At 37.6% G+C, this 24,002-nt stretch overlaps 1 protein-coding gene across 1 annotated transcript in view; it reads left to right on the top strand.

The window, feature by feature from the left end:
• LOC150078328 (erythroid differentiation-related factor 1) overlaps positions 1–24,002 on the top strand; it is a 257,306-nt gene that overhangs the window by 164,746 nt on the left and 68,558 nt on the right. Inside the window, exon 15 of the mRNA XM_090384532.1 lies at positions 10,068–10,268. Coding sequence (XP_090240658.1) covers positions 10,068–10,268 — 201 coding nt within the window. The remainder of the gene's footprint in view (positions 1–10,067; positions 10,269–24,002) is intronic.

Genomic DNA, 24,002 nt, shown 5'->3' with positions numbered 1-24,002 from the left:
TTGTGTTGCTTGCCATTACAAGAAATCAAAGTGGGATGATGTGCGAGATTTGTTTTCCTTTATTGAATTACTGTTTCAAATCTTCTGATGTCAACATTTACTTAGATCATGCCAGTGAATTTATTCTTGAAGGAATGAAATCGTTTATTCCACACTCCACCTTAAAATCTTGTCCTTTATCAAAACCTTGGTTTTCCAGTAAATGTGCTAAGGCTGTTCAAAATAAGAATTATTTTGAAGTGATATTTGGATACAAGCCAATTGCATACATCAATTGGCTTGTATCCAAATCTCCAGGTTCATTTTCTGCCTACATATCTAAATATCTAAAGCTTGCAAAAAGTATAAAGCAGTTAAATAATCAGTCCAAACTAGATTTAAAACTGGCTAAGAGTAAAAAAAAAATTGCCTCTTGTCCAAACAGTAGTTGAGCTTTCTGGTTTCTTGCCAAAGCTATTGGCCACAACTTTTGCCCATACCTGTTCCTACTTCTGTCAAAACCAGTTGGCTCTATTTCCACATCATTAGCATTAGCATTAGTAGAGGCATTTGATGCAAGAAAGCAAGCTTATGCAGCATCAGCCAAAAAAAAAAAAAAAAAAAAAACCCACTTCCACTTCACCCCTCTGTTCGTTCAAAATACCTGTCCAGCTGAGCCTTAAACTTATTTAGGCTATCAACCTCCACCACAAGGGATGGGAGTCTGTTCCACCAACCAACCACCCGCTGGCTAAAGGCAAATTTCCGCACATCTATCCTACATCTGTCTTTCCTCAATTTGAATTTATGCCCTCTCAGGTGATTTTTCTGAGCTAGAGGAAGAATCCCATCAGCATTGAGCATGCTTAAACCATTCAAGGCTTTATACACCTCTATCAGATCACCTCGCTGGTGCCTAGTCTCCAGACACTGTAATTTGCAAAACTTAAGCCTTTCTTCGTAAGAGCACCCCTTTGTTCCATTCACTAATCTTGTTGCCCTTCTCTGTACTCGTTCCAGCAGCTCTACATCCTTCTTGAAATGAGGCCTCCAGACCTGTATACAGTACTCTAGGTGTGGCCTGACCATTGCCTTATACAATGGAATAATCACCTCCTTATCCCTGCTGGAAAAATTCCTGTATATCATTGACAATACTCCATGAGCTACTCTTGCAGCCCGTCTGCACTGCTCAGAGAACTTCATATCTGCCTGCACAACCACCCCCAAGTCCCTTTCATTCTCTACCACTGTCAGTGTAGTACCACAGAGTTGATACGTTGCTCTGGGGTTGCTGTTTCCCATGTGTAGTACTTTACATTTGTCAATGTTAAACTTCATTTGCCACCTCTCAGCCCATCTGCTCAACCTTTCCAGATCCTGTTGCAGCAGCATAGTGTCAGTAGTGTCCTTGACAACCCTGCCAACCTTTGTATCATCTGCAAACTTGGACATTAAGCTTGATATACCATCATCAATATCATTTATAAATACAGAAAACAATAATGGACCCAACACTGAGCCCTGAGGGACTCCACTAATAACATTAGTCCACGATGAGCAGTGTCCATTAATTACCACTCTCTGTCTTCTCCCCCCCAACCACCCCTTTATCTTGCCTGTATCCAATATCCTGTATCCAATATCCATAGTATCCAATCAAGTTGGTCAGGCAAGACTTCCCCTTAACAAAACCATGCTGTGTCTGAGCTATAACTGAAGTCTTGTCTAAATGATCCTGCAGTGCTTCTTTAACCAGTGCCTCCTTTAATTTTCCTGGAACAGAAGTTAAGCTCACAGGTCTATAGTTACTTGTGTCAGCCTTTGATCCTCCTTTGTGAATTGGGGTCACATTTGCACATTTCCAGTCTATGGGTACCTCCCCTGAGTCCAAGGAAGCTCTCATAATTATGGCTAAGGGTTTGCTTACTTCCTTTGCTGCCTCCTTTAATATAACTGGATAGATCCCATCCACCCTGGGTGCCTTTCTTGTGTTTATCTTCAACAGTTTCTCCTCCACTTTACTCCCAGTTATTTCAAGATTCTGTAGCTTACTGCAAGAGTTGAATACACCTCTGGCATTCCCCTCGCTGAATAACTCCTCATGTGTGAATGTCGATGCAGAATATTCATTTAGTTTGTTAGCTACCTGAGCAGGATCATCAACAGTTGACCCATCAATATCAAGTGGACCAATCTGATTCATCCCCTTCCTTCTAGAGTTTACATAAGTAAAGAACTCTTTGCTGTTTTTCTTTGCTTCCCTTGCCAAAGATTTCTCGTAATCTGCCTTCGCCTGCCTAACCTCCTTTGTAACTTGGTTGCATATCAACTTGTATCTATCATAGGCTTCTGTGTCATGTGTTAATTTGTAAGTATCCCATGCATTTTTCTTCTCTGCCATATGCCTCATTAGTTCATCTGACATCCATTTTGGCCTAAACCTTGAACAATATTTCTTAGTTGGTATGTAAAGCCTAGTAGCTTCCAAGATAAGTTCTTTGAATGCTTCCCATTTTGAATTTGCTGTTGGTAACATCATCAGTTGGTCCCACTGTATAGAATCTAAATACTGTCTCAGTCCATCGTAGTCGCCTTTACGGAAGCAATAACCCTTCCCTTTACCCCTAATGGTAGTTACCTCTTTGAGTAAATCCCACTTCAGCACACTGTGATCACTGCCACCTAGTGGTTCATTTATCTGCAGATTCTTAATGCATGAAGAATCACTGCTGATAATCAAATCAAGAGTATTACTCCCTCTTGTTGCCTCCCGAACATGCTGATGTAGAAAACAATCATCCAATAAATCCACAAAAGCCCTGCTAGTGTGTGAGTAACCAGCCCCCAAATTCCAGTCAATATCTGGGAAGTTAAAATCTCCCATTATAAGACTCTCTGATTTACTGGCCCACTCTATTTCCCTGTACAGTTCCTTATTATACTCATCAGAGTCATTAGGCCTATAGCACACTCCTACTCTCAATTTTGATCTCCCAATGCTTATGTCACACCAAACTGACTCGACACTGCACTGTCCAGCAATGTCGACTGGCTTCACTTCCTTGGTTTTTATGTGTTTCTTAACTAATAGCATAACCCCTCCCCCCTTCCTATCCTGTCTATCCTTTCTGTAGACGTTGTACTCCCCAAATTCCAGTTCTGCATCCCTTATATCTGTGTGACACCACGTCTCTGATATCCCAATAATATCTGGCTTTGATGTTTTGAGCAGTACCTCAAATTCATCAAATTTATTTACTAAACTCCTAGCATTGGTGTACACGCAAGTATACCTGCACCTGTTTCTATTCTTAGCTACCCTAACACAACCCATGTGTTTACTTGTACCGCAATGGCTCCCAGAAGTCTCTGAAATACCATGCATCTTGTTTTTCAGGCTTCTCCTCATTCTAATAGAAGCAGTGCAAGAATCTCTTTCACCTCTGCCAGTGGCTACTGTCAATCTATTGGTCTTTGTCTCCCCCCAAGCTAGCAGTTTTCCGACCCACCTAACACTGCCTCGATAGCATCAGCAAATATTCTTGCACCCTTTCTATGTAAGTGTATCCCATCCCTGTAGAAACAATCTCTCCTGTTAACAAGTACAGTCCAGGCTGAAAAAAATTCTACCCCTTGAGCCTTGCACAATCTTTCCAGGGCCGAATTTATCGACAAGGCTCTCATCATATACTCCCTCCTATCGTGTCTGGGCAGAATTGCAGACACTTTCAAATTCAACCCTAATTCTCGGCTTTTGTTCAACAGTGACCTGTACTTGTTAAGTAATTCTGCCGGTCTCCTACTCATCTAAAGATAAAGCTGACATGCTAGAATCATACTTTTTTTCTAACTCATGTATTGATGATCTTGGTAAACCAACTCCTACCATTTTCAGTACACTCCATTGGATGTCTCCTGTGGTCTTCTATCAAAAAAGATATCAAAAGAATTTCAAATAGCCTTGATGATAAGAAAGCACCAGGGCCTGATGGTATTTCTCCTCTTGTTCTCAAACCTGTGCTCCTCACCTTACTCCAGTTCTGTGTCACCTTTTTTCACATTCTTATGCTTGGAAACTTTCTCATATCCAGCCAGTGCCTAAAAAGGGTGACAAATACTTCCCATCTAATTATCATCCCATCACACTTACTTCTAATCTTTCTAAAGTAATGGAGAATTCTATTAACTGCCAATCCTTAAACAGTCTAGAAATCTTCCATCTGATCAGTAATTGTGCCAGTATGAATCTGCTAGTGTCATTCCACTGGTAATATACTGGACAAATTCAGTCAAAAAGTTTGGTGAAACTTGAACTTTTGCTCTTTACATTTCAAATGCTTTTGACTGTGTTTTGCATAAAGGTCTTCTAAATAAACTTCCATCTTATTGTTTACCAACTGTTTTTTGTAATTAAGAATCCAGCTTTCTCTCTGACTGCTCACTGCTGGTGATGGTAGATGGCTCTTCTGTCTTCTAATTTCTCCACTAATGCAGGTGTTCCCCAGGGTTCAGTTCTTTCTCTCACTTGTTTCCTCTTGTGTATTAACGACCTTCTTTCATTGACCGGAAATCTTATCCATAGTTTTGCTGATGATAGTACATTGCTTTCCAGTTTAAGAAACCTTGCCCTGCACGCACACACACAGCTTCAACTTCTCAAGTATTCACTACCAATTCCTTAAATATTGATCTGCAGGTAATTCTTCAATGGGGCAAAGCTAACTTAGTTGATTTCAATTTCAGTCTTGCAAAAAAGATTCTTCTGTTCCTATGTTTATTTTTGATGACACTTGGATTTTTAGACTTCTAATCTCTCTTGGCATAAGCACATCACAAATATTGCTGTCTTAGAGGATAAGTCTAAGACTTAGAGGATATCTACCACTCTTAATTAAAAATTTGCTATTAAGCGAAACTTTTCAGCTCCAGGTATGATCCTCTTTCACAAACTTTCTGTCAGGAAAAATGTGTTTCACAGGATCAGAAATTTTGGTTTTTTTTATTTATTATGAAAATATAAAATGTTTTTTTGCTAAATTTTGCATCTAAAAAACTGGGTTTTCTCTTTTGCTCTCAGCATTACTTTTCTTCCAAATAGCTTTCTTTTCACTCTGTACAAATTGCACATCTGGGGCAGCTCCAAAATCTCTCGCGGACTTCTAGATTCCATTCAAAAGAGAATAATTAGGTTAATTAATGACCCATCTATAAGCCTCCAATAAGCAAAGTGGTGATATTGCACCAGCTGATGAGAGTCATCTACCACCTAGTATTACCTGGTAACACAGAGGGGTGGCATTCCTCCAAAGTTCTTCTACTCTCTCTGTTTCATAGACATTCCATTTCTGTTGCCGTTTCTATAGATACTTCCATGTACACTGTTGTTCTGAATTGGTTCTATAATTCCTGCTCTCTCTCTCTCTCTCTCTCTCTCTCTCTCTCTCTCTCTCTCTCTCTCTCTCTCTTCCAAACCAGACCGAACACATCCTCAGCCAGTCAGCATCCATTTACTGTCCAGCGTCAAACTAACAGGGTCAACTTTTCTTTCTCATTATTCCTCCAACTCCGTTTTCTGGAACAACCCCCTTCATACTTATTTCCTGAAAATTACAATCTACAGAAACGCAAGTGTAATGTCAACAAGTATCTTCTTTCATCCTTCTCAACCTTGAGCATTTAGCATTAGCATTAGTAGACGCATTTGATGCAAGAAAGCAAGCTTATGCAGCATCAGCCAAAAAAATAAATAAATAAATAAATAAAAAATAAATACTTCCACTTCACCCTTCTGTTCGTTCGAAATACCTGTCCAGCTGAGCCTTAAACTTATTTAGGCTATCAACTTCCACGACAAGGGATGGAAGTCTATTCCACCAACCAACCACCCTCTGGCTAAAGGCAAATTTCCTCACGTCTATCCTACATATGTCTTTTCTCAATTTGAATTTATGCCTTCTCAGGTGATTATTCTGAGCAAGAGGAAGAATCCCATCAGCATTGAGCATGCTCAAACCATTCAAGGCTTAATACACCTCTATGAGATCACTTCGCCGGTGCCTAGTCTCCAGACACTGTAATTTGCAAAATTTAAGCCTTTCTTCGTAAGAGCACCCCTTTGTTCCGTTCAGTAATCTTGTTGCCCTTCTCTGTACTCATTCCAGCACCTCTACATCCTTCTTGAAATGAGGCCTCCAGACCTGTATACAGTACTCTAGGTGTGGTCTGACTACTGCCTTATACAAGGGAATAATCACCTCCTTATCCCTGCTAGAAAAATTCCTATATCTCATCGACAATACATCATGAGCTACTCTTGTAGCCCGTCTGCACTGCTCAGCAAACTTCATATCTGCCTGCACAACCACCCCCAGGTCCCTTTTATTCTCTACCACTGTCAGTGTAGTACCACAGAGTTGATACGTTGGTATGGGGTTGCTGTTTCCCATATGTAGTACTTTACATTCGTCAATGTTAAACTTCATTTGCCACCTCTCAGCCCATCTGCTCAACCTTTCCAGATCCTGTTGCAGTAGCATAGTGTCAGTAGTGTCCTTGACAACCCTGCCAACCTTTGTATCGTCTGCAAACTTGGACATTAAGCTTGATATACCATCATCAATATCATTTATAAATACAGAAAACAATAATGGACCCAATACTGAACCCTGAGGGACTCCACTTATAACATTAGCCCACGATGAGCAGTGTCCATTGATTACCACTCTCTGTCTTCTCCCCCTCAACCACTCCTTTAGTCATAGTAGCAATTTGCCTCCAATGCCACACTGCTCCAATTTGTGCAGCAGTCTTCCATGTGCAACAGTATCAAAAGCCTTTCTAAGATCCAAGTATATAATATCAAAGTTATTCCCTGCATCCAGTTCTTCCCCTTAACAAAACCATGCTGTGTCTGAGCTATAACTGAAGTCTTGTCTAGATGATCCTGCAGTGCTTCTTTAACCAGTGCCTCCATTAATTTTCCAGGAACAGAAGTTAAACTAACAGGTCTGTAATTACTTGTGTCGCCCTTTGATCCTCCTTTGTGAATTGGGGGTCACATTTGCACAACTGCAGTCCATGGGTACTTCCCCTGAGTCCAAGGAAGCTCTCATAATTATGGTTAAGGGTTTGCTTACTTCCTTTCCTGCCTCCTTTAATATAACTGGATAGATTCCATCCACCCCAGGTGCCTTTCTTGTATTTATCTTCAACAATTTCTCCTCCACTTTACTCTCAGTTATTACAAGATTCTCTAGGTTACTGCCAGAGTTGAATACACTTCTGGCATTCCCCTCGCTGAATAACTCCTCATGTGTGAATGTCGATGCAAAATATTCATTCAGTTTGTCAGCTACCTGAGCAGGATCATCAACAGTTGACCCATCGATATCAAGTGGAACAATCTGATTCATCCCCCTCCTTCTAGAGTTTACATAAGTAAAGAACTCTTTGCTGTTTTTCTCTGCATCCCTTGCCAAAGATTTCTCGTAATCTGCCTTCACCTGCCATACCTCCTTTGTAACTTGGTTACAGATCAACTTGTATATATCATAGGCTTCTGTGTCACGTGTTAATTTGTATGTATCCCATGCATTTTTATTCTCTGCCATATGTCTCATTAGTTCATCTGACACCCACTTAGGCCTAAACCTTGAACAATATTTCTTAGTTGGTATGTAAAGCCTAGTAGCTTCCAAGATAAGTTCTTTGAATACTTCCCATTTTGAATTTGCTGTTGGTAACATCATCAGTTGGTCCCACTGTATAGAATTTAAATACTGTCTCAGTCCATCGTAGTCGCCTTTACGAAAGCAATAACCCTTCCCTTTACCCCTAATGGTAGTTACCTCTTTGAGTAAATCCCACTTCAGCACACTGTGATCACTGCCACCTAGTGGTTCATTTACTTGCAGATTCTTAATGCATGAAGAATCACTACTGATAATCAAATCAAGAGTATTACTCCCTCTAGTTGCCTCCCGAACATGCTGATGTAGAAAACAATCATCCAATAAATCCACAAAAGCCTTGCTAGTGTGTGAGTGACCAGCCCCCAAATTCCAGTCAATATCTGGGAAATTAAAATCCCCCATTATAAGATTCTCTGATTTGCTGGCCCACTCTATTTGCCCGTACAGTTTCTTATTATACTCATCAGAATCATTAGGCCTATAGCACACTCCTACTCTCAATTTTGATCTCCCAATGCTTATGTCACACCAAACTGACTCGACACTGCACTGTCCAGCAATGTCGACTGGCTTCACTTCCTTGGATTTTATGTATTTCTTAACTAATAGCATAACCCCTCCTCCCTTCCTACCCTGTCTATCCTTTCTGTAGACGTTGTACTCACCAAATTCCAGTTCTGCATTCCTTATATCTGTGTGACACCACATCTCTGAAATCCCCACAATATCTGCCTTTGATGTTTTGAGCAATACCTCAAATTCATCAAATTTATTTACTAAACTCCTAGCATTGGTGTACACGCAAGTATACATGCACCTGTTCTTTTTCTTAGCTACCCTAACACAACATATGTGTTTATTTGTACCCCAGTGATTCCCAGCAGTCTTTGAAATATCCTGCATCTTATTTTCCAATCTGTGGCTCATTCCAATAGAAGCAGTGCAAGAATCACTTTCACCTCTGCCAGTGGCTACTGTTAATCTATTAGTCCTTGTATCCCCCCCCAATCTAGCAGTTTTCCTACCCACCTAACACTGCCTCGATAGTCAGCAAACATTCTTGCACCCTTTCTATTTAAGTGTATCCCATCCCTGTAGAAACAGTCTCTCCTGTTAACAAGTACAGACCAGGCTGAAAAAAGGGTTGAGAAGTACTGTTGAGGGTTGAGAAGTACTGTAGGTTCTCTTACCTCTTGTGCTTGGAGTTTTCATTAAAAAAAAATTTTAATTTATACATGCACAATAATTATTTCTGAAATGTGGTACTTTAAAATATTAAATGGAAGGTCAATTCTTTCCAAATTTTTATTGCTAGTAATGATAAGGACATTGTGATCCCATTATATAAGACTGTTGTTAGACCACACTGGGAATACTGTGTTCACATATGGAGACTGCACCTAAAGAAAGACATTGTGCTTTTTGAAAGGATCCAAATATGGGTAACTCGCCTGGTGAGATTGGCAAAAGGGTATACATTGGAAAGACTTTGAATATGTGGGTTTCAGAGCTTGGAAACTAGGCACCTTAGAGGAGACTTGATTGAGGTGTTTAAGGCTCTGGGAGGCATAAGTAAAATGAATGAGCATGAAATTTTCACGGTTACAAATGATTCTAGAACTAGGGGGCCATAATTTCAAGTTACGGGGGAAGATGTTTAGACTGGATTTGCAGGAAGTTTTATTTCAGCCTGCGAGTTAAAAATTACTGGAATAAGTTACATACATGGGTGGTAGAGGCTGACAGTTTGGGGAAATCAAAGGTCACCTACGGGAGGAGGGAAGTGCATAGGTTGTCTATTTCCTTTTCTCTTATTATTTATTTTCTTCTTATTATTATTATTTTATTTATTTATTTTTTTTATTTTATTCATTTTTTTATTATTATTATTTTTTTTAATTTTTTTGGCTGGTACAGCATAAGCCAATTGTCTTCCTTGCACCATGTGGCCATTGCTAATACTAATACAAAGAAGGGAAATTTTGTTTTACTTTATTTATTATTAAAATATAAAATGTTTTTTGTTAAAATTGCAATCCAAACCTATGAACAGTTTTTGTTGATGCTTTGTCAAATAGGAATTCTGAAAATGAAAACACAAAGTTCATATTTTATTAATTTTTTTTAAACTTTATATGTGAACAATTTGTATATAGACATTGCTGAGATTCAGTTTCCAAAGACTTCTTAGCAAACCAATAATAATTATTGTAATATAAATTACATCATTATTTTGAGGAATCAAAATTAGTGTTTACGTCATTTTTAGAATCCTGTTTTTTTTTTGTAACATATCATATAGTACAGGTTTCTCTGGTGATTTTTTTTTTCCCCAGTAATTTCCTTATCATTTATAACTGCTTTCTTTCTTTCTTTCTTTTTTTTTTTTTGCAGAATACAGTTGGGTGTATAATTGGTCAGACACTCTGGAAGGTAGTCTTAATAATAGTGTGGCTTGTTATCAGGCAGCACTTCAGCTGTGGCCAGATGAGTGTGGAGAAGGATACGATAGGCTCATGCGAAGATGGGGAAACATATGTAATGAAATGGGAGTTTTTTACATGAACCAAGCTACTAGGTTGTGGAACAGTACAGGTTGGTTAAATTAAAGAATAATTAGCTTTTTTTATACTGATACAAAACTTTCAATAACTTTTAAGTGTTAATTTAAAATTGAGTTAAATGCTTCACTCTTTCATGACTGAGTTCCCAAAACATGAATGAGCTCATGCAAGTGAGTTTCCAGAACATGTGGGACTGCAGTGATGAATTTTTCAAATGCATATGCACTATAGATAATGTTTAATGGCAGTGGACTTTATGGAAATTAGAAGGTTTATAAAAATGAATGCCTTGTACATATAATGTTTTAAATATTACTGTGTTATTATTTTGACTTTATTGTCCATCATTAACAATTCTAATCACAATTTTAAAAAAAAAAAAAAAAAAACGAGCAAAAATTGTGAAAAACTCATGAAAATATAAATATGCTCATATATATATATATATATATATATATATTATGTGAGATAAAAGTTAGACAAAAGTGATAAAAATAAATAAATATGGCTATGTAGCTATCATTAGAGGCAGCAAATGCACATCCTCCATATGATGCCTAATTATATCTGATAATTAAAATAAATGATATTTAAAAAATAAAAACATCAGCCAGTAGTACGGCAATAATGCAGAGCGAAACGAAACGTAAAATAATAAAAAATAAACAAACAGGGAAGGGAAAGTAGCGGTAGTAGGACAAAAGGTAGTCGATAATTCCCTATATAATTTAGTCAATTATGTCATTAAACCCAATTAATAAAACATGATATAAATTTAAAATAATGCCAATTATACATAATTTAGCGGAACCCCCTCGAAAGGTACCATTTCCAAAAGACGTGAAATATCACCAAAAAAGGGTTAAAGAAACTACCAAAAAACTAAAATATCAAAATAGACTGACCATCATGCCCCATATCGACAGAGGACCACGAGGCCAATAATGGTCATGGAATCGCTGCATTTCAATCGTCATACAAATCATCGCAAGGGCGGAAATATCGAAGAACCAAACCACACCTCCATTCTCCGATAGATCAACCAATGCAGAGGATTTGCATGGCGGTGGTCCTTATGCAGCGAAAAATAATCTATAGAACAGACAGCACTCTAGATCAGAGCCACACCACTGACATAATGCAAGCTAAACCAGCTTATATAATAAAAAGGAAAGAAATAGATGGCGGCACAGGCGCTGCTTATTTAGCATATCAACCCATTACTACCATTAATTTATATTATGTGAGATAAAAGTTAGACAAAAGTGATAAAAATAAATAAATATGGCTATGTAGCTATCATTAGAGGCAGCAAATGCACATCCTCCATATGATGCCTAATTATATCTGATAATTAAAATAAATATGATATTTAAAAAATAAAAACATCAGCCAGTAGTACGGCAATAATGCAGAGCGAAACGAAACGTAAAATAATAAAAAATAAACAAACAGGGAAGGGAAAGTAGCGGTAGTAGGACAAAAGGTAGTCGATAATTCCCTATATAATTTAGTCAATTATGTCATTAAACCCAATTAATAAAACATGATATAAATTTAAAATAATGCCAATTATACATAATTTAGCGGAACCCCCTCGAAAGGTACCATTTCCAAAAGACGTGAAATATCACCAAAAAAGGGTTAAAGAAACTACCAAAAAACTAAAATATCAAAATAGACTGACCATCATGCCCCATATCGACAGAGGACCACGAGGCCAATAATGGTCATGGAATCGCTGCATTTCAATCGTCATACAAATCATCGCAAGGGCGGAAATATCTCTGCATTATTGCCGTACTACTGACTGATGTTTTTATTTTTTAAATATCATATTTATTTTAATTATCAGATATATATATATATATATATATGTATATATAATCATATAAATTAGAATAAGGTTTAAAAAAAAAAATAATGCCAGCAGTACGGCAAGACAAGAGCGAAAAACAAAATTAAACCTAGATTCAAATCAAACAGGGAGGGAAGAGAAAGGTAGCAAGAATAAAAATATTGCAGCGGAAACTCTAATTATACGAATAATAATTCTTGAAATTTAAAACCCAATTAAATAGAAATTTAGCAGTACCCCCTCTGATGGGCACCAGGTCTAAATTTATGTGAAATATCACCAAGCAGAGATTTAAACCACTACAATAAAACAAAACAAAACAAGACAAAAATAGACTGACCATTATGCCCCATCTCAACAGAGGACCACAAGGCCAACAATGGTCAGGGAATCGCTGCATTTCGAATGCTAAACAAATCGCCGCAAAGGAGAAACGATCGTAAGATCAGTCCGCCACACCGATCCCCAGATCGAACCGCCAATGCAGGGAATTGAACAGCGGTGAGGCGCACTATAGCCATAGCAGCTAAGGCGCCAATAAACAACCATACCATACCATGAACAGCGGTGGTCCTGATGCAGCGAAAATCAAAAATAGAACAGACTGAGCACTCCAGTGCAAAGCCACACTACTGACAAAAGTAAACTTAACCCGTTTATATAAACGAATAATGAACTATAGATGGCAGTACAGGCGCAGCATTAGCAATTCGCCCAATACTATCATGTGACATAATTATATTTAAATAGTGTTGGAAAACACTATTTAAAGGGGCTTAGAGGGGAACAGGTATCCTGTGTGTTATCAGACACTCAGCCTAAAACACTGATGGATCCAATATCTCTCTATTACAGAAGATTTAGGAGAAGTCCGGTTGGCCTGCCTCCCTAAAATCCACTCATGCACACCTTCTCGATGGTAAGCCCTGTTACGTCACTTAGGTGGCAATGAACGTGTAGAGTGGTTCTCTTCAAGACGCCTGGTCAGCGTGAAGAGGAAAAGACCAAACCCTCCAGCAATGAAAGCACAACAATACAAATGGCCCTCAGTCCCCAGCAGCTTTCACTCTCCCTCTTCCGGCAGCGAGAGGATCAGAGTGGAAGCAGAGGGTGCTAAGAATCTCTGGGTACGACCAGGATGCCATGCACGGAAATTGAACTTGGCCTGTTATAACGTACAATCACTCATCGGTGAAGACAGGATATTAGAGCTGGAAGAGGAATTAGAAAATGTGAATTGGAATATCATCGGTTTGGCTGAAACAAGAAGAAGAAATGAATCACTTATAAGTTTATCAAGTGGAAATCTGCTGTACACCAATGGAAACAGTGAAAGGAGTGAAGGTGGAGTTGGGTTTCTGGTCCATAAAGATTTTAAAAACAACATTTTGGAATTCAAAAGTACATCACCAAGGGTGTCAAGACTAATACTCAAGATTTCTAAGAGGTACAAGCTAAAGATTATAATGATTTATGCACCAACATCGAGCCATGATGATGAAGAGGTTGAAGAAATGTACACTGAAATTGAGAGTCTTCTAGATGAGCAGAAAACCCACTACACTATTATTATGGGGGACTTCAATGCTAAGGTTGGAAAAAGGCAAAATAGCGCAGAAAGAGGAACTATACGAAATTTTGGAATTGGTGAAAGAAATAAAAGAGGTGAAAGACTTGTGGAATTTGCAGAATCTCAAGGAATGTCAGTAATGAACACTTTTTTCAAGAAAAGGGTGAACAGAAAGTGGACATGGAAGAGTCCAAATGGATTAACAACTAATGAAATCGACTTCATCCTCACTAACAGAAGATATACTGTGAATGATGTTACCGTCCTGAATAAGGTAAATGTTGGAAGTGATCACAGAATGGTAAGATGTACACTTGATATAGATGTAGGAAAGGAAAGGAAAAAACTGACTCGAGTAAATAATACAAAGGTCTTTGAAATAACAGAGGAGGAGGAGAAAAAGCAGTATGTACTGGAACTTAAGAACAAGTTTGAGCTTCTGCAGACTGCTCAGGACCAAGATATCGACGAGGAATATTACAACTTTCTGAAAGTGATAAAGCTAAAGAAACCTATAGGGAAACAGAAATCCAAAGAAGAAAAAATTAGTCAAGAAACACTTGTCATGATGAACCAAAGACGACAAATGAAGAGCAAGAAAAACACTGACAGGGAGAAAATTGAGTATACTGAATTATGCAAAGCCATTAGAAAGAGACTCAGAGAGGACATAAGAAGATTTAACACAAGAAAAGTAGAACAAGCATTAAGGGAAAACAAAGGATTTAAATCAGCAGCCATGAGCAGTAATACAGAAAGACAAATGATACTGAAACTGAAGAATAGTGATGGTGTACTTATAAACAGCAGAGAAGGCATAATTCAAATAGCAGAAGACTACTATAGAGAATTATACAAGGAGTGAGGGAATGATACCACCAGTGGGGAAGATGGATTGCAAAGTAGCAACACATACGACATACCCGATATTCTTCCTGATGAGGTAGAACATGCATTGAAGAAAATGAAGAATCGGAAAGCCCCGGGGGAAGATGAAGTTACTGTAGAGTTGTTAAAATTGGGAGGAAGAGACATAACACAAAAACTGGCAAGGCTCTTCACAAAGTGCATTAGAAAAGGTGTGATTCCTAAGCAGTGGAATAATGCAATCATAGTTTTGCTGCATAAGAAAGGAGATAAATAAGAAATTGGAAATTATAGACCAATTAGCTTGTTACCCATATCTACAAGTTGTTCACAAGGGTCATTACTAACAGATTAGAAAGAATACTTGATGAGAATCAACCGAAAGAGCAAGCTGGCTTTAGGACAGGATTCTCAACTATGGATCACCTTCACGTAATATCACAGCTAATGGAGAAAGCAAATGAATATAAAACACCATTATGCCTGGCATTTGTGGATTATGAAAAGGCATTTGACTCCATACAGCATAAGGCAATGTTTCGGGCACTGGAAAGACAAGGCATAGATACTCCATATATTATGATTTTGAAGAAAATATATGAGAGTGCTACATCCTTTTTAGACTAGACAAAGACAGTAGCAAATTTAAAATCGAGAAAGGAGTTCGACAAGAAGACACAATATCTCCGAAGCTGTTTACTGCTGCCCTTGAGGAAGCTTTCAGAAGATTAGACTGGTCGCAGAAAGGAGTCAATGTGAATGGAGAGTACCTAAACCATTTACGATTTGCAGATGACATTGTGGTCATAAGCCACGATCCCAAAGAATTAGAGGAAAATCTTAATCAGTTATGCACAGTTAGTAAGGATTTTGGACTAAAGATGAATATGGCTAAAACAAAAGTAATGATGAACAAGTGTGCCACGGAAAGGGAAATAATGATTGAAGGAGCAGTAATTGAAAACGTGGAGTCATATACTTATCTGGGACAAGTTATTAGCTGTAATAATGATAAATGGCTGAAAGTCAAGAGAAGAATAAATTTTGGATGGATAGCATTCAGGAAATATAGTCATATACTGAAGAGCAATATCCCAGTTTGTCTGAAACGTAAAATAATGAATCAATATATACTCCCCACCATGACTTATGGAAGTGAAACTTGGGCACTCACCAAAAGAATGGAAGAGAAGCTAAGAACTACACAGTGAAAAATGGAACAAATTATATTGGGAATCAGACTGTTAGATAAGAAGAGAAACACATGGATTAGGCAGCAAACTCAAGTAAAGGACATTCTTATCAAAACTAAAGAACTAAAATGGTCTTGGGCAGGACACATAACTCGAAGACATGATGACAGATGGACTAAGAAACTAACAGAATGGTACCCAAGAGGAGCTAGAAGAAAACCGGGAAGACAAAGGCGGAGATGGGTAGATGAAATTCATGAGTTTTTGAATAGTAAATGGATGGCCAATGCTCAAAACAGAAGGAACTGGAAAGTTGCTGGAGAGGCCTTCATCCTGCAGTGGATTGAAAATGGCTGATGATGATGATGAGTGTTGGAAAAGAAGTATTACATAATAAAATAAAAAGGAGGATACAGCACACATCAGGGGCAGCAAAAAGCATATTCCTCTACATGATGCTTGAAATATAATCATATAAATTAGAATAAGGTTTAAAATAAAAAATAATGCCAGCAGTACAGCAAGACAAGAGCGAAAAACAAAATTAAACCTAGATTCAAATCAAACAGGGAGGGAAGAGAAAGGTAGCAAGAATAAAAATATTGCAGCGGAAACTCTGGCGTACTGCTGGCATTATTTTTTATTTTAAACCTTATTCTAATTTATATGATTATATTTCAAGCATCATGTAGAGGAATATGCTTTTTGCTGCCCCTGATGTGTGCTGTATCCTCCTTTTTATTTTATTATGTAATACTTCTTTTCCAACATTATTTAAATATATATATATATATATATATATATATTTAATCAACTTATAGATCAGAATTCTAGGGAATTTATTCACTTTTGGTTCAGATTCAATTTATATACCCAAATCAGGCAACTGCCACTAACTGGTATGAGTTACAAATTTCTAAACTAATTTTCTTATTACTATGTAATATGAACTGTATCTACAATTACTTGGAAACGCATTTAAGAAAAGCACCCATTCGAAGATTTCTATACAACTTATGCATAAGTCAACACCAGTGGCGGCTTGTGACTCTGATGTTTGGGGGTGCTGCATCTTAAAGTTACATTAAATTGCCTTGGTTATAAGACATGTAATATACGCAATAATAATAATAAGCAAGTTAAAAATACTACAAAACATTAACTAGACTTTTACCATTAACAGATTTGAACTTTTATTTAAAAAAAAAATCCATTCTTCGGTTTTTATTTGTTGAAAATTGATTAATAACTTTTTCATTCAAATTTAGTGCATTTAGTGCACTATTTCTCTTTTCTCTCTTGCAATCATGGAATATGCCTCAGTAGTCTCCAGTACCTCTTCCATGGCCATTTTCATATGAAAAATAACAAAGTTCTCCTTGATAAACAATTTAGCAGCAATTAATTGCTTTATAAAAGAATATCTCTCACCTTTGTCAACACTTATATATTCGCATACTTCCTTCACTTCAATCATGTGTGTTTTTGAAGGATTTTTACAGTACAATGAATTCCTGATTTTTAGAATGGCATTCTTAAAGTTTCCTATATATTCATGTATTTTAACTACCTCAATTTCTCGAGATTGCATTTTATTATAAATAACTTCCAAGTGAAGCATTATCTGATGGAAAAGTTCTAACCAGAACTCGAATTTTTCATTACTCAAGATGTGCAAAATTCCAGTTACTTCTGAAATCGTCTTATCTGCATTTACTGTCACTTGTAGTTCCTCCATGCACTTTTTTAAGGATTCAAAATTTTCATAAATGCTGTTCACGGTGCGTATATTGAAGTTCCATCTTGTAGGGGAAGGTCGGGCAACATGGCTGTCCATATGCTTTCTGAGAACAGAGAGACGCTGTGGTGATCTTTAGAAAAATGTTGGTATCGAACATGAGGTTCGAAAAGATTATTCTTGAATCTTGGGTACTACTTTTTTTTTTTTTTTTTTTTTTTTTATGAAAACCCCAAACACGAAAGGTATCAAAACCTATGGTACTTAGTACCGTGCATGGGTTGAAGGAGAAGTATGGGGGGAGGGGGATGCCGGAAACTTTGCTCTAGAGACTAAACATGGGTTTCACCACTTCAAGCCTCCAATAAGCAAAGTGATGGTATTTCACCGGTTGATCAAAGTCATCTACCACCTTTGAAACTTTCTGCATTTTTCATCATCAGATTCAGTTGGTGTGCATAGCAGTGAATAAAATGTGCATTTTTGTACACTTCTTTTATTTTAGCCTGTACTCTCCCTTTTTTGCCTTTCATCACACTTGCACCATCAAATGTCTGAGCAACCAGTTTTTTAGTATTTCCTTCGAGGATTATGTCTAACTGATCTAAAATGTACTTCGATATTCCGTCTGCCTTTTGGTTTTCCGGGGTGAAAAAACTCCAAAAACACTCAAAAATATCTCCATTCAGTTCATATCTCAGAACAAATGCCATTTGTATATGTTCTGAAGCTTCTTTAATTTATTTCATCCCAGCATATTTGCAGCAAACAGTCAAGAATATCATTCTGAATAGTTTTTTAAATGCCTTTAAATGCTGTATTACTTTATAAATGGTTCTTTAAATTGGAATCTAATACAGGTGAAATTTATTAATCCTCTGAATACTCCTGGATTTTTAGAATTGTCTTTTTCATCATGTCCACATAAAGGAATTTCAAACTGTCCACAAAATTTAATGCAGTCTATTATTTTAGATAATACCTCACAATTCTTGGTAACTTTTCTGTTATGTTTGCAGATCGAAAGTCTGTAGGCCTCGCTGAGCTGTTCTTTAATATTTTACGCTTCCTAAAAGCGATAGTGAAATCACATTATCAATATGTTTCTTTGAACTCTCATGTTTTAGAGTTTTTTCTTTCATTCTTGTTCACCTCCAAACAGTAAACATGTAAAACAAAACAATGCATTTTTAACTTTACAACCACAAAGCCAAATTTTCCTTTGGTAGTATTCAGTTTTAAAACTGCGAATATATTTCTTATTATTACTTATTCCTTGCTGAGAAATTTGAATCTTTGGTGTTGGGCGGCCTTCTTTTTTAATCGCATTTTTTTTTCTTGGAGAGATAATTGTGAAAAAAATTGTGAAACGCTAAGTTGCTGAAGTTTATTCACTGTCACGCGATTTACTTCATGGGAAAGCATGGAGGCCATGATCGAATCAAATTTCACGAAATTGTGTGTCGTAGAAATATGTTTTACTTGCACATCACCTCATAATATAACTTCAACTTACCAAGTTCAAGCTCAATTTGCAATTAAGCTGTAATCACATAATTAGACTGTTGAATGTTGAGTATTAACTTAACACTGATATTGTTTAGTTGCTTAATGAGAATTTGGGAGAATAACAAAAAGACACCGACATTGTGGCTACACACCCATCATGGTCAATGATGAAATCTGCACTGTGTGCTTTATTTCTATATATATAAAAATATATATCTTCTTCTTTAATGCTGCCGAATGGCGTTTGCGACTTCGTTTTGATATTGTTCTCTGTCTAGCGCTGCGTGTAGAATTTGTGCTGTTGTCATGTGAAGCCAGGTGTTGATGTTATCTAGCCATGCCATTTTCGGTTTGCCTGGGCGTTTCTTGCCTTCGATCTTTCCCTCCAGGATGAGTGGTAGTAGGTGATATTTTTGTTGGTTCCTAGCGATGTGACCTAGGTATTTACATTTCTTGCTGATGATGGTTTTGAGCAGGTCCCGTTCCGTGTGTATGTCCTGCAGGACCTGTACGTTGGTTATCTTGGCTGTCCACGGGATTTTCAGCATTCTTCGGTAGAGCCAAATTTCGAAGGCCTGGAGCTTTTTTGTAGTGGCTGATGTTAGAGTCCAGGTTTCTGCACCGTAGAGCAGTATTGGCCAGATGTAGCATTTCAATGTGCGTAATTTGAGCATGATGTTCAAGCTTCTGTCGGTGAGGAGGGTTTTCCACTTGGTGAATGCCTGCCTGGCTTGTTCAATTCTGCTTTTGATTTCGGCCTCATGGTTCAGCTGGTCATCAATGAGTACTCCGAGATACTTGAAGCGGTGTATTTGCTCTAATTTTTCATTGTTTAGTTTGATCGTGATTTTGCTTGCAGTCCTGCTGACCATCATCACCTTTGTTTTCTTTTTGTTGATTCGTAGCCCCCATGCTTGGCTTTCTATGTCCACTTCGTTCAAGATGGTCTGTAAATCTTGTTCTGAATCCGCTATTAGTGCTGTGTCATCGGCATATCTTAAGTTATTGATGTAGTGTCCGTTAACTTTTATGCCGATGTTCTTGTCAGCCAGTGTTTGGTCGAAGATCATTTCCGAATAGATGTTAAAAAGAATGGGAGATAATGGGCAGCCTTGCCGGACACCTTTTTTTATTGGAATTGGGTCTGTCAGGTCGTTGTCATAGCGAAGCCGGGCTGTTTGATTCCAGTAGAGAGTTGTAATAAAGTTGATATCGTTGTTTTCAAGCCCAAGTTCTCTCAGTCGGTGAATTAGACGGTCGTGGTCTACTGAATCGAAGGCTTTCTCGTAATCAATAAAACATATATAGACGTCTTTTTGATGTTCATAGCACCTTTGTAGCAATATTTGTAAACAGAAAATTGCTTCTCTGGTGCCTAGTCCCCTGCAGAATCCGAACTGTGTGTTTCCTAGTGCACTTTCGCACTTACATCTTATCCTTTGCTGAATCACCTTGAGGAAGACTTTTAGCACCTGGCTCATTAGACTGATCAGCCTGAAGTCTTCGCATTTCCGGCTGGTAGCCTTTTTTGGTAGGGACACGAAGATGGATTGGAGCCATTCGGATGGAATGTCGTTGTTGTTGTAGATTTGATTGAACCATTTCGTTAGTTGTTGGATGTTGCTGTAGTCTAGTTGTTTCAGCAGTTCCACATGAATCTGATCAGGTCCACAGGCCTTGCCTGGCTTTGTTATTCGGATGGCATGTTCCACTTCAGATGTTAATATGTGGAGATTGTCTTCCTGTGTTTGTTGTTGCGTTTCTGCCGGTTTTCTGTTGGTGCCGAACAGATTGTATATATAGCTCTTCCAGGTGTCGAGTTTGGCTTGTTTGCTTAGTAAAGCAAACAAGCCAAACAAAAATATACATTTTTTATAGGTGAAACGAATCAAAGTCACTGTAAAGCACACAGTGAGGCCTACAGTTAATTAAACTTCAAAGTTGGAAACGATTTCATGTTTTTATTCTTTTATTATTGAAATGATTACTGGAAATAGAGGATGCACATACTATATGTGGATCCTGTTAATAAAAATATTCATTGCGTTGCATTGTTCTTAACAAAATTTCATATAACTCCCTTCACTGTATATCTAGATTTAAATAGCTGGGGGTGCTGCAGTGCCTATGGACGATCCACTCCTGGTCAACACATTATGTAAAATGTCCTTGCTTCCTTGCATCATTTTAATACTAATGATAGGTGCTTGATTTTCCCTACCATAGAAATTAAACTTATAGGTTGGTAATTACCCATTTCACCCTTGACTACTTTGGTAAGTTGAAGAGACATTTGTATGTACCCAGTCTGTTGGGATTTCATCTGAGTCTGGAGATGCATACATCATAATAGATATAGTGGTTTAATATCACTACTGGTTTAATTCCTACTGGTTTAATATCACTGCGTAAATTCTATCAGTTTCTCATTGCACAATGAAGTGTGACAATTTCTCTACTAATTAATTTTCATGGTAACATAATCATCTAGTACCCAATATCTGTTATCTGAGTCAACATATAACAACTGTCTAATGATGAGTTACTGTATGAGCTGAAATGTGTTGGAGTCACAGTGAAAATCCTTAGCTATATTGCAAGCTGCTGGGCAGGAGGCAGTGTTGTGATTAATGATTACTCTTTGGATTGGGTTAGCGTAACAAGTGGAGGTCCTCAAGGATTGGTACTGGGACCACTGCTTTTCCATTGACAAAAGTATTTGATGTCAAAATTTGCAGATGATGTTAAGAACAGTAGAGTATTTAATGATCAGCTCCAAGCAGAGCTGCTTCAGTATAACTTAGATAGACTTCAGGGATGGTCAGAAAAGTGACAACCACTTTTAATGCAGAAAAGTGCAAGGTCTTACACTTAGGAAATAGGAATTCAAAAATAACTTAGACTTGGTGGGATTAAACTAAAAACAGTAGAGGAAGAAAGGGATTTGAGACTTACAATACAGTTGGACATGAAGTGTTCCATACAATATTGATTAGTGGTATAAAGGCCTATAGTGTTCTGTCAATGATTTCTCATATATTTGCTTGTAGAGATGGGGAAGTCATAATCCCACTGTGTAAGGCAATTTTAAGACTGAGTTCAGAAAAAAGGTGTCCATGTGAGAAAAGGCCTTGAATATGTGGGCTACATAGCTTGGTAACAGCATTCTAGAGGAGACTTGATTCAGGTGTATAAGGTTCTGAGAGAAAAATATAAAATGAATGGGAGTGAAATTTTCACTGTTTTAAATTATTCCAGAACTAGGGACCATAAATTCAAATTATAGGGAAAGAGGTCTAAACTAGTTTGCAGGAAATTTTCTTTTAGCCAGAAAGTTGTTAGTTTGCTGGAATAAGTTGCCCCTATGAGTGGTTAAGGCTGACATCTTGGGGAAACTCAAAAGTCAGGTGGATAGATACATGAGGAGGGAATCAAATAGTTATTTTATTTTATTATTTATTATTATTATTTTTTATTTAGTTTTTTTTGTTTTTTTTTTTTTTATTATTATATTTGGCCAATTCAGCAAAAGCCTCAGACTTCTTTGCAACATATGGCTAATACTAACAGTATACTGCCAATCTTAAAAGAATTCTCATCTATTATCTGTTTAGAATCATTACTGATGTTACCAAACCTATTCTGCAATGGATCAATATGGTTCAGTCCAGTCCCTCTAGTATTCACATATGTAAAAAATTTCTTTTAATTAGAGAAATTAGAAGTCAGGGTGATTCCTAATAGAGATGTATGATCTTCTCTAGAAATCTGAGTGTTATCAAAGATAAGCATAGGAGCAGAAGAATCCTATTTTAAAGATATAAGACAGGACTGTGTTTTAGAAGGATTAAAATCAATTAAGTTAGCTTTTCCCCATTATAGCATTACCTAAGCACTACAAAAGCAAAAATAAGAGTAGGAGTGTGTTATAGGTCTAATTACTCGAATGAGTACAATGAACAATTGTACAGAGAAATAGAGTGGGCTAGTAAATCAGAATGTCTTATAATGGGGGATTTTAACTTCCCAGATATGGACTGGAACTTATGGGTTGGTCACTCGCACACTAGTAAGACTTTTGTGGATTTATTGGATGATTGTTTTCTGCAGCAGCATGTTCGAGAGGCAACCAGAGAGGGTAATACTCTTGATCTGGTTATCAGCAGTGATCATTCGTGTATTAGGAATTTGCAGATAAAGGAACCATTAGGTGACAGTGATGTGGGATTTACTTAAAGATATAATTACCATCAGGGGTAAAGAAAGGAGTTTTTGCTTCCGTAAAGGTGACTATAGTGGTCTCAGACAGTTTTTAAATTCTGTACAGTGGGACCAACTGATGATGTTACCAACAGCGAATTCTAAGTGGAAAGCATTCAAGGAATTAATAGTGGAAGCTACTAAACGTTTCATACCTATTAAGAAATATTGTTCAAGGTTTAGGCCTAAATGGTTGTCAAATGATACTGTTGCACATGGAAGACTGCTGCACAAATTGGAGCAGTGTGGCATTGGAGGCAAATTGCTGCTATGGATAAGGGGATGGTTGAGTGGCAGAAGACAGAGAGTGGTAATCAATGGACACTGCTCAACGTGGACTAATGTTATTAGTGGAGTTCCTCAGGGTTCAGTGTTGGGTCCGTTGTTGTTTTCGGTGTTTATGAATGATATTGATGATGGGATATTAAGTTTGATGTCCAAGTCTGCAGATGATACAAAGGTTGGCAGGGTTGTTAAGGACACCACTGACGCTATGCTGCTGCAACAGGATCTGGAAAGGTTGAACAGATGGGCTGAGAGGTGGCAAATGAAGTTTAACATTGACAAATGTAAAGTACTACATATGGGAAACAGTAACCCCAGAGCAACGTATCAACTCTGTGGTACTACACTGACAGTGGTGGAGAATGAAAAGGACCTGGGGGTAATTGTGCAGGCAGATATGAAGATCTCTGAGCAGTGTAGACGAGCTGCAAGAGTAGCTCATGGTGTCTTGTCAATGATATACAGGAATTTTTCTAGCAGGGATA

This window comes from Mastigoproctus giganteus, chromosome 11, assembly GCF_048544385.1.
Source record: "Mastigoproctus giganteus isolate SK-2022 chromosome 11, ASM4854438v1, whole genome shotgun sequence".
NCBI classification, from domain to species: Eukaryota; Metazoa; Arthropoda; class Arachnida; order Uropygi; family Thelyphonidae; genus Mastigoproctus; species Mastigoproctus giganteus.
Note: the sequence above shows the minus strand (reverse complement) of the source record. Positions and strands in the feature narration are given on the sequence as shown.